The 12,371-nt window shown below is 42.0% G+C and overlaps 1 protein-coding gene across 2 annotated transcripts in view; it reads right to left on the bottom strand.

Annotated features, from left to right (window-relative positions):
* The window catches only part of FXR1 (FMR1 autosomal homolog 1), a 34,100-nt gene extending 25,942 nt beyond the window's left edge, over window positions 1-8,158 (bottom strand). Inside the window, exon 1 of one of the 2 annotated variants that reach the window (XM_062499107.1) lies at window positions 8,025-8,158. In XM_062499107.1, the coding sequence (XP_062355091.1) occupies window positions 8,025-8,075 (51 nt within the window). In that variant the 5' untranslated portion in view covers window positions 8,076-8,158. The remainder of the gene's footprint in view (window positions 1-8,024) is intronic. The other variant, XM_062499108.1, reaches the window with a different exon arrangement.
* Window positions 8,159-12,371: the final 4,213 nt, after the last annotated feature.

The following is a 12,371-nucleotide window of genomic DNA, read 5'->3' as shown; positions in this document are numbered from 1 at the left end:
TGGGTGGGAGTATAAAGTTTTGTCTGTTTAAAGATGCAAAGAGCATATAAAATTTTACAGCCTAAAGCATGGTTAAGCCAGCAACAGAGACAAAGCAGAACTTCTACCAAATTTATGCTACCAACAGTTCCCTTGAACATACCCCAGCACAGGGACAAATTAACATGGCATACGGTGCAGAAAATAGGAGTTCCTCTACTACAGTTCCTCCAAACTCTATATAGGGACAAAACACTGAAGTCACAGCACTCAGAACTAACTTCACACAGTCCAGCATTCTGCTACATGACAACTTATCAAAAGACAACAAATGTTACAGGGAGAGATTAACTCCCTTCTAGAGACAGCCCTTTATCTGCATTCCAAGAGTATGTGATTCAATACTGGTCTCTGCCTCATTATGCCACTTTATTTCACAGCTGAACCTGGTTTTCTATTCCTGTTGTGTTCTCACAGTACTCAATGTGTTTCTAAGGTCAGCCTATAGTAGCTAAAAATTATTCTGCAGAACTGAATTCAGTTCTTTCCTTCGCTGAAAAGCACAGCTTCAGAATCAAGAGAGAGATTCCAATTCAGGTACCATAAAACATCTGATTAACATTCAGAACTCAATGCTCTGTAGAGTTAAAGTCATGAATATCCACTGACTACACATTCCATTAATAAGACAAAAGAAGTGCAAAAAAGGAATCCAACTACACTGACTTTTGAGGACTTAGGACAATTAGCCCATTACCATTACCAGGTGAAGTGTGGGTTTCTGTGTAAGGTACAGAGAGATTTAATAATCACAAGCATAAGGTCCTAATGTAGAATGCCAAAGCTGGAGAGGAACTGTAGATATGGCTCTCAGCAGACCGACAGCTGACACTGCACAAACATCAGCTGCATAAACAGAAACACAGGACAATTTTTAATAAAATCTAAAGTACAAATTCCAACAAAGAGTCTGTACATTTTACAATGCCACGTGGGTTGCAGGAACTCCTTCACGGAAGGAAGTCTTTCAGTTCAAAGTGGGCACACTGCTCTTCCCTCCCACAGGAGAATGTAATGCAGACTCACTGCTGGCAGACACGTAGGCAGCAACTGCCTTGGAATTACCTGCACAGCTTTTTCACTTGGTATTCCAAACTCTTTTACTCCCTAGTATAATCAAGCATAACATCTATCAAGTATGCACTTCAAGTCACAAATGCATATACGTAAAGTACCAAATAAAATTACATAACTATTTAATGATTTTATTGTCGTGAAGCCTGAAAAGTCTGAGCAGAGTCTAGCTATACAGTTACTTCTGACTATTACCAATTTCTCTACAGCTGTGGGGATGAGATCACACTGACAGCAACTGAAACACAGCAGTCTATGAGGTATTATGGACTGTATGGTCCATTTGGATTAAAACTAGGAATAATGAGAATTCAATATGGCTTTTAAATAGTTTTCTAAGAAATTATTTCATTAGTGTCAAGACGGACGTCAAAAGTATCATTAGAACATTTTCTGAAAGCAAAACTTCCTGCATATGACTTTCCTATCTTCAACTCCGCCTACACATTATCAGCTGTCACTTACAACTTCCAGATAAAGCCAGAAAGAGATTTCATGCATGTCAGGATGAGATTTAAGAATCTTCATAGAGTCTATGATAATTAAATTTTTTTTAAAAAAAAGTTTTACAAAAAATCCTGCAACATTAGGGTATTCTGTTATTTCACAATACAAAATGGACTCTATAGTAAATCCTATAAAGTCACTGGGATTTCTCCAGAAGAGGTGTGATGAACATAAAACAGAAAACTAAATAACCTGGTTTTCAGTTAGGGAGTTCTGAACAAGTTCTTTATTTGTGAGGTAACCTATATAAATAAATTTGGACTAGTCATGCCTGATACTTCATCAAAAACACTCTCTACTAAATTAAGTAATAATCCATCACCTTAACTTTTGCTCTAATGAACAATGCTCTCTGTTACTGACATTTAATTTAGCAGTGTTGCCTAAGACAGGTAATGCCAGTTTCGAAGTTTGAAGAGTTCTCTGTTCCTAACACATCATTCCATGTACCTCAGGTGATGAGGCAGAGCTAACAGGAGACCACCAAACACATCATCAATAAATACAGTGGCACCAAAAAGAGTGAGGCATTGCAGTATCAGCAAGTGAGCTTACACATAACTTTGTGTGTGTTTTGTACCACACACAAATCTGCAGAGGGTAAGAGGGGAAGAAAAACTGGCATGACTTCATGCTGCCAGAGCTCTGTTTCAGCCTGTCCAGATATGAGTGTCAGTCACTGTGTTTATGCTGCGAGCTGGATCCCTGGCAGTCCATGTATGCTCTGGCTGCAGCAGCTCTGCTCAGCAGGAGCAGGAGACTGTACTGTACTACAGGCTATTAATGTCCTGCTGGCTCCACAGGCTCCTGGGCTCAGCCTGTCTCTGCCACTCACTTGGCAGGAGCCGGGCTCCCAGCACCTGCACATGCAGAGGGAGTGGATGGGAGATCCAGGGACTCTAACCTGGGGCTGGACAGGGTGCGCAAGAAGCTCTCAGCCAATCATCTGCACCAAAATCACTGCAGCTGAGACTCCCTCATTTCATAACAGACACCCACACACACTCTTTCCCTTTTACCTGGGGTTTGCTCATGGATTTAGGATTAGGATCTGCTGATAACATAAACGGATCAAGACTTACTGAAGTGCCCTTACAGTGAACTGTATGTCTGTGTACGAATATATGCACACACACAACTTTATTTTTTTTAAATCCAATTCTGGGCAAAGTCACAAAATCTGTAAAACAGGAAGATGAAATTCAAGTTCCCTCCATATCCTTCCTACTTTCTATAAGTTTCTGATCCCCAAGTAGGATGACCCAAACTAAATATTAGGTGCTGATAGTTTAGCTACAAAATTTCTTTCCAGGGACAGCCACTGTGTTGGCCTTTGAGTCACGCATACCTGCACACTAAAACTGTATTAATATCACCTTACCCACTGCTGAGCCAATTTCAAACAGCAAACACTTTGGCATCTGGTACCATGGACTGTTTCTGAACCAGTGACATAAAGGTCAAGCAGCCTATATCCAATTACCAAGCCTTTCACTCCTTTTCAGATGCAAGAACCCTTGGTATTCCTAACTAACACTGAAACACAAGTGTTTGTGTAACAAACACATGAAATAATTATTGGTAAAGGATGTGTCTCATGCTGAGCCCCCAGAGGAAAAAGAAAGAAAATAAAGGAAACTTGCAAATCATCAAACCACTTGATAAGAAAGACTGAACTTGGTATTATTTTCATTGTAGGTGATTAGCTGCACCTGTTTATACAAGGAACTGATAAAAGCAAGCAGCTGTGGCTAACTGCAAACCACAAACACTACAAGCTGGTATCAGGAAAGAAAAATATACTGAAGTATCCCATCAGTTTTAGCAAGCAGTTTAATTTATGACGTTCCTGCTTATTTCCATCCACAATCACAACTATGTATAAATTCAAGGGCTGCTGTGACAGTCATGCAAGAGCCTCAGCACTGAATTTGGGCTTATTCACAGACATCTCAATCACTCATTTCTTACACTGGTTTCTTCATATGCATCCTCCAAAACGGCAAAACTTCTGGAAAACACCCTCCACTGATCACCTACTTCAGCAATCAATAACCATTCCCTCTGGCATGTCCCTTCTATCAGCCTAAAAAGCTCAAGCAAACAGCTCACCAATAGCAACAGTAACTACAGTTACTTCTCGCAAGACTCCACACAACTTTCAACTGATCAGGAACAACTTTAAAGTTGTTTAAAATTTCCCACCCATACAGATGTAGCAATAGATGTAATTTAAAAAAATGCTGATAACTACAACACAGTTAAAATGTTTAAAGAAAAAAACAAAGGCCATTCCAGTTACAGTTTCCTGGTGTAGTAACTCGGTATGAACAGTGAGTGAGCTACACTCCTTATGACAAACATTTTAATAACCATCAAGATAAAAACCACTCAGAGCAACTCAAGTTGTTTGCAAAGCCACTCAATAAAAATGGTAAGAAAAATTTTTAAAATAATTTTATTTTTATTGATGCATAAATCTTCACTCCCACAGAGTTGCTCATCAAGCTTTGGCTCTATATGTGGAGAAATGGTGTGTACTCGTCATTCATCACTTTTTCCCCTTACTAATATTTTGGCTTGTGTCTGCCTTGAGGCCAATGCCAACTCCTGCTACCAGCACTTTGCTTAGTCTTGTTTCCAGAAAACTGCACTTCTTGAAAGAGGAACAGGCCAACAAGGAAACACTTCAGAACCTGTAAATCAAGGGTTGAGTTCCGTTTGAATTTCACAGGTTTTTTTTTTCCCTTTCATAATATAAACAGCTACTGCTGTACAACTTAAAGAACACAAGGGCCTGCAGCACACCAGAACCCATTTTCCAGCACAACCAAGTCCCTACAAGGAAGGACACACTGGACCTTCCAGAGTTGTTCAAATGCTACTGAAAGACTCAGTCAGAGGAACTGATCCGACATTCAATTTATGTACCTTGGTCTTTACTGTAAGGCCCAACCTATTTCAGGGAAGCTCACATGGGAAATCATGAATAATGTGCATCACCAGGGCTCTTAATCTGCATACAAGTGAGCCCATAAAGGCTAATGGAGATGCCCAGTAAAACTGAAATTTTTGTCTGTTCTTCCAAGACCCCCCAACAGCTGGCAGGTCCAGAGGCAATGACACAAATGTGAATACAGGAATTTCTGTATGTCAATTTTTTTTTTTTTTTTTTTTTTTTTTTTACTGTGAGAGTGACTGGGCAGAGCACAGTTTTTCTGGGAGGTTGTAAAGTTTCCACCCTCAGAGATACTCAAAAGCCATCTAGACATGGGCAACTGGCTCTAGGTAGCCCCACGAGAGCAGAGGTGTGGACCAGATGAACTCCCAGAGTCTCTGCCAGCTTCAGCCAAGTGTGATTCTGTGAATTACTTCATCATCCTAGTGACATGGTGAACCATCATCCTGAAAGCACTGCAGGCTGGCCAAGACAAGGTAGGCAGTAATCAGCTTTCACATTCTTCAACACGTTCAGAAACCAAAGAAATCCAGGTACTTTTGTCCATTCTATACATAAAGAAGTCTAATGTCCCAAAGACAAAAAAGCTTCCTGCCACTTAAGTCTTCACCTAGAAAGCATCAACTTTTCTACTCTCAGGACACCTTCACTGCACCTTTAATATAAATCCATAACCAGTAGTCTTCAGCAAACCCTGTCTGTTGTCCCCTGTTCTACAGCACAAATCCCCACCAATTTTCAGAAGGCCACAACCACCCAAGCCCCATCAGTGCCATCTGCTCTCCAAAGACAAATGGGTGCTCAAAATTATGATACATGCAAAGTCTTCTAAGCTGCAGCAAGTGGCTAAACACTGGCTCTGCTGTGTAATGGTTGAGAACCTGGCATAAAATATACAGTAAATGCTGTCCTGTTCTCCAGATTATATTCTTCTTTAAAGCAAATGGGAAAAAAAAAAGAAACCACAAATTAGTTTGGTGGTTTAGATATGCAAGTTGAAAATTAGATCACAATATGCCTTCTGTTTTTTTTTAAATTACCTTGGGATTTACCATAACTACCCACTGACACATGAAAATTCAAAATGCTTTTCATGATGCATGAATTTTAATAAAGAATATTAATTTTTCATACTAATTTATTGCAACCATAGTGCATCCATATCATATATGTTCTTCCTGCACTTAGGAAACTGAAGACCAATTATTACAGGAACTAAAGAAACTTAAAAATAAAAAGTACCATTTACCATGGTCAAACCTCTAGTAAGTCCTGAAAACTCACCATAATGCTCCAACAGATTTAACCACTGCATTTGTTCTACTGCAGCTAAGCTGCAGATCATAGTAACAATTCATTAAAAGAAAATTTTTCATGTTATTGTTTACATAATTATTTTGGTTTTTATCTCTGTTGGCATAGCAAGATCTTTCTGACCTCATTTACCTGGGGTTATGTTGTACTAATTAATTCAAATTCAGACTCTTCTAAAGGCAAACCTCAAGTCTCATCCCATCTTACAGATTCTGCTTTTTCTCTTCAGAAAACTTTTGCCTCTTTCCATAGTGTCAGACAGCTAAGAAAAGATGAGCCTATTGTCATTATCTTGCAGTGATCAATGCTACTGGTGCCCAAAATAGGACGCTACCTAAAAGAGACTGACACACCTCTCTGCTTTAGGTCACTTCAAACAGCAAGTGACCTAGGAGTGTTACCTAGTTCCAAAATAAATGCAAAACCTCTGCCTTCCTCAAGAGTAAGACTCACAAAATGGAGTCACTGACACACACACTTCACTGCATTTAGCTCACAAGAATAATCTTTTAGAATTGTGTTTGTTTGAATAGTTTGGTTTGGGTCTTTTTTAATGGGGATTGTGTGTTTTTTTTCCTCCTCCCCCTTAACACTGGATTACTCTAGGTTGGGGCTTTGATCATTGTGCATCCAATCATACTAACCTGCCTTCATCCACCATGAAGATGCCATCACTGGACTTAATCACCACTTCATTGATCTCAAAGCCATTATGCCATTTTTAATTAAAACTTCCGCTTTTTTAAGTCACTGTTCACAGGGCTAAAACACATGATAATGATAATCCAAGGCTGATAATTCTCACTGATTTAGGAGGAGAAGCCATCCTTGCAGATTTTAAATCAGGCTTATGGTAGCAAATTCTGTGCACACAGACTCCTTCAGTCCAAAAATTCAGCACACCTCATACTCCCATGTGTCTGACATCCCTCTTAAGCAGAAGAGCAACTGATTCATCTTTTGGAAAGTTGTCCAAGATCACAAGGTATAACATGGAAGGCTAAGAAAAGTGTTTCCAAATTCTGGGCTTCTTAATGCTCGGGGGAAAGAAAATCAATTCTATTAAGGAGTATCCCGTTCTAGATGCAAATGATTGTGACGTGGGTTTCTGTGTGATACTGAAAGTTTAACAAAAAAATTATCAACTGTGCAAAATTTATTATCTACTCATTTTGGTAAAAAATTCAGAGGGTTCCCTACTAGGGATGCAGTTTACCCCACTGCATTCTTTCCCCATAAGGGCATCTCCCATTTGTCTTGACCAGTTGAAAGAACTAACTCCTGTAGTCAGCTGGTTACAATCCCTTACACCCAACTGCCTCCACATACTGTACAGTCACCACATGATTCCCAAGCCAAATCCACAGCTGCACACAGGAAATTTTGAAGGGGGGAGGGGGAATCAAAAGGGCCAGCCCCAAACCAAGCGCAGTACTGCCTGTGCAGTGCCACACTGTGCATGTGGTTAGGCACAATAGCTAAAGAGAGTCCCGAGATTAAATGCTCCCAGAACACAGCCACGCTGCACGCTCACAGTACTGGCTGGAACCAGCCCTTCTGGAGAGAAAGACAGGAGCCTACTGCCATAAAAAGAGCTGGGATTCTTAAACATCTGAAGCCAGGCTTAGGGGAAAATGACTGACAGGCAACAGCTGAGAGTATTCTGCATTGATCCTGTACCATCCTGACATTCCAGGGAGGGTGATGGTGAAGGAAGATTTCTGAAGGCATAAATAAACTCGAAATCTTTAAAAAAATTATTTAAAATATTTTTAAATCATTATTATCGCCCCGGTTCACCCCGTGCCACCCAAAAGCCCCTGCATCTTCCAACACCACCCCCCCACACGCCCACCCACCCTTCCCAAAATGAAGGCTCAGGGAATCCCCGCGCCGCGCATCTGCTCCCCCCGGCCCCGCCAGAGCTCTGCCTTCCCCACACACGAACCTCCCCTGCGCGCAGCCCTCACCAGCCCCGTCACCGCCGCCCCCCCGCCGCCGCCGCCCCGCTCAGCTCCATCCCCGCCGCCCCCGGCCCCGCACCCCGGCACCTTCCCCTCTCACCGTCCCCTCCCCCGCGGCCCTTCGGCCCCGGCCCCGCCGGGCGAGGAGCCGCCCCCGCCGCCGGTACCTTGTAGAAGGCCCCGTTGGAGCCGCGCACTTCCACCGTCAGCTCCTCCATGTTGGGGCCGCAAAGGACGCCGGGACGAGCTTCTAGAAACTGTCACCGCGGGGGGAGAGCGCGGCGCCCGCCCCCTCCGCCCGCCGGGCCGCGCCTCCGGCCCCTCCTGCTGCTCCGGGCGGGGCGGGGCGGGGCGGGCGCTGCGGGGAGGGCTCCCCGCGGCCGGCGGAGCGGGGCGGTCCCTGCGGGAAGGGCTCCCGGGAATGGCTCCCCGCCGTTATCTCCCCGCCCGCCGGCGCGGGGCTGAGGGGGAGCGCGGGGCGCGGCCGCGTGCGGACACGATGCGGGGCGGGCCGCGCTTTGCAGTGAACGCCGCTCAAGAGGCCGCGCCTGAGGGGGCTCCGTCGGCTCCAGAGCCGCCGCCCGGGGATGTTAAGATGGTGCCCGGCATCCAGCGCCCGGCTCGGCTTTGTCCCTCACGGAGCGCCCTGCCCCGCCCTGCTCACACCCCTCCGGGGCTGCCCTGCCTGCCTTCCCCCTGCCCTGCTGCCCGCAGAAACAATAAAAAATAAAAAATGCCTGTGGTGTGCTGGCCCTCACAACGCATGGGACGCGAATTGTGCAGTGAGCTGGATGCTCACATAAGCTTAGTCATGCGGAGCCTGATGAACGGCCTGTACCTGTGCCAAATCCATGCATTTTTGCAATAGTTTTAAATATAGAACCATAGAATCATCTGGGTTGGGAGAGACCTTTAAGATAATGAAATTCAGCCATCAACCCAGCACTACCACTGTAAGCTCTAAACCACATCACCCAGTGCCAGATCAAAATACCTCTGAAACACCTTCAGGGATGGTGACCACCACCTCCTTGGACCACTATCCCAGTGCCTGACTATCCTAACTGTGACATTTTTTTTCAGATATCTAATCTGAATCTCCTGTCTCAGCCTAAGGCCATTTCAATAGCAATGCTATCAAATCCTCTTTCTGCTGATCTTTCCCATTGAGCATCAGACTTAAATGACCGGGAGATCATGATGATGTTTTACCCATCAGATGTTTTCATTTTTAGTTTCTTCATGTGAATCTTGATTTTGTGCTAGTTGTAACCATGGCTGTCAGACGGGTGAGGATTTTGGACAATAAAGGCCAAAAAATGTTGAGAAATCTGGCTACTGGGTAAGGAGGTGCAAATGCCCAAAATTGTAAAAGAATGTGTGGCAGTGGCACTTGGGGACATGGTTTAGTGGTGAACAAGGCAGTGCTGGGTTGATGGTTGGACCTGATGACCTTGGAGGTCGTTTTCAACCTCAGCATTTCTATGGTTCCGTGATCCTGATATGCCATAAGTGAAGGAAAGATACAGGTTCAACAGCATGAATGTTTTTTTCCCATGCTGTGTGCATGAATACTCCTAATCTTGAATAATATTCCACATAAATTTTGGAGGGTACCTTTTATTCTAAATTTTGTTTAAATCTTTATAAATTACCCACAATTTATTCTGTCCATGGTACCAAGGCCACACATGAGCAAGAGAGCCCTTCCTGAAAAAAGGTGCCTTCTTTCCTATTGGCAGAGTCCACTCGGGATTTTCCAGGATAAAGGAAACGGGTAATATGAAGCAAACAGTTGTGCTATAAAAATTCTATGCCAGAAGTTTTCGTTCCTCCCAAGACTCACTAGACTGAGGTTCATTTATTCAGTTGCCAAGACACAGAGTCTCAATGTCAACTGCTAAAAAATGGTCTCTGGAGTTAAAAAAAAAACAAAACAAAAAATCACCAAAAAAACAAACCATTAATAAACTATGCATGAGCTGCTGTCCTTAGGAATAAAAACAGGACACGGATTTTACAAAATTACTCCAGAACTGCATGAGGTGCCTGGGTGTCCACATTTGCAGAACTGGGGGACAGTTCTGGGCTTTAGTGATAAGGAGGACTAGCTTGAGCAAATGCAATCTGCATCTGAATTTGCCTGATAAATTTTGTTTTTCTGGAAGTGTGAGGATGATAGTGGTTAAAGAGACAGGGTTGTTTACATGCTAATTTTGGATTGCTGTGTCTGGGTTAAATGGGGGTAGAAAAGGGCTTTAGCAGGTTGTGGGCCATAATAATTTGCAGTATATCAGCCAGAACATAGATGATGAATCTGTTCTAAGTTCAGTTTTCACTGAAAGTAACTTATGAGTTACTACTAAATTAAATTGCTTTAAACATTTACCGAAATAGGAAAAGGGAGGATCCAGATTCAAGAACTCAAGAATTCCTCTGATAGTAGCTACTTAATTTCTTTTCATGAGACTTTGTAAGGTTTCATTTTCATTTCATTTTTTTGTTTCATTTTGCAACACCCACAGTGAAACTGCCACTTTCATTTCCTAGAGCTGCTGTGGTGAAGGAGATACGTTGGGTAAATTTGGTTGAACCATTCTCTGTCCTCTCTGAAAACTCCACAGCTCAGGAGGCAGAGCAAGCTGCATCATGCCAAGACACTAAGTCAGAAGTTGCAGGATTCTGAATCCTTGGGACCCTTGGTTGGAAAGAGCAGATAAAGGGTTCCCTTTTTGAGTGAGCAAAATGTAGGGTGAAGCATTCAACACTGGAGGATTAGGATGTTGTCTTCAAATACATCAAGGCACACAGAGGGGATAATGATCCATGAGAGACTGAGGCTATAAAAGACAGAAAACATGACTAGCAAAAGGAGTCCCCTAAAGATATAAAATGACCATTAATTGACTTAAGTTTGGAAAGAAGTTTACAATGGGAGCTTGAAGAAGTTTCTGGAACAGCCTTTCAAAATGAATTAATGAAAGTTAATAACTTCTGCCTACTTTATTTAGGATGGGAAAAGCATTTATGATGATGATATAGCATGAGCAATATAAGCCACATTTTCAAGAGAGAAAACTTTGCAAGCATTGATTTCAACAAATAAACAACCAACCCACACTCCTATCCTTCCAAATGGCATTTTCTAAAATTCAGGAAGTATATGGACATACTATAGAGGGTTCAGGAAAAAGCCAGAAAACCCCTGAAAATGTAACTCACAATGAAACTGTATCATAGCAGAGTTTTCATATTTTGTAAAAGTGATTTTGTCCAAAATCTGCAAGTATCCAGGCAGGAAAAATATAAAGGCCTTTTTAGATTCCTATCACTATTGATTTTTCAATCAATATTGAGTATGCTCTAGCTCATACATGAATTAATGGAATCATCTGTGTAACTGAAGGTCACAATGGAATTGTCATTCAGGGACCTTCTGACATCAGACTCTGTTAATGTTTACCTCAGCCAGAAGCAGAAAAATTTTAGCTTTTTTCAAAGACTTGTGCAAGAGTGAGACAACTGACATCAACAATGTAAGTGTTTAGAATAGGGATATTTTAAAGTAAGATTAGTTGTGAAAAGGGGAACACACAGTGATATTCCTCTTATGCTACTAATAGGCTGAAAAATTGTTTGAAAAAAATGTTGTTGTTTTAAACTATCAGTTATTTTGCTGCCAAATAACTTGAGTGCTTTTTCTGATACAGAACGAGGGTCATTTCTCTGTTCTTCTGAGCACATTTCCTACCTTTCAGTAAAATAAAAACCCAGAAGCATCCTTTCTTAGCATATTTTGTTTTAAAAAACAGGCAAAAGGTCAACTAAATTCAGACTTATGCTCTTATAATGTAACAACCTGAGTCTTACATTCCATTCAGTGAAGTGCTGACACTTAGCAACTCATGCCATAAAAATCAAAATAATGATAAAAAATTAATCTATCTTTGCCTTTAAGTGGGTAAAAACCTTTTTGGTTCCATTGCTCATTCTGAAATTTTGGCAGAAGGTTGACAACTATCCAACCTTAGCAGAAGCTTAGGAAACAGGGAGCACTGAGATGCTCTGTAAATTACTATGCATCATTAATTCTTAGTGGAGACAAACGACACAGGTAGATATTTGAAAGATATGAGATAAAATCATATTGGCCTCATGTCTTACCAAGTGACAAAACCACATTAGAACTTAGCAAAAGTCTTGGAGTTCTTTTAAAAAATTACCTGCTTCCAAGTTTCCTCATTTATATGTATCTTTTCTTTGTTCTACGAATTGTACTTGGGTGGAAGAAAAAGTCTGTGAAATTTGTAAAATTACTTCCAGTAAAGCTGTGCAAGTAGAGCAGAGGATGTGATATCTTGTGGTAGAACACTGGTGTAAAGACATATGGCCTCGATACAGGTCATCCTGTTGGGCTTGATAAAGGGCTTGTAGTTGTAGAAAACTGCTTTAGAAAAGCTTGCAGTTTGATTTGATTTGTTTTGTTTTGTACTTCACTGTGATTTCTGCCCTAT

The sequence above is a fragment of the Cinclus cinclus genome, chromosome 10 (genome assembly GCF_963662255.1).
Source record: "Cinclus cinclus chromosome 10, bCinCin1.1, whole genome shotgun sequence".
In the NCBI taxonomy this organism is placed as follows: Eukaryota; Metazoa; Chordata; class Aves; order Passeriformes; family Cinclidae; genus Cinclus; species Cinclus cinclus.
The sequence above is the reverse complement of the archived record's forward strand: the minus strand, read 5'-3'. Positions and strand labels throughout refer to the sequence as shown.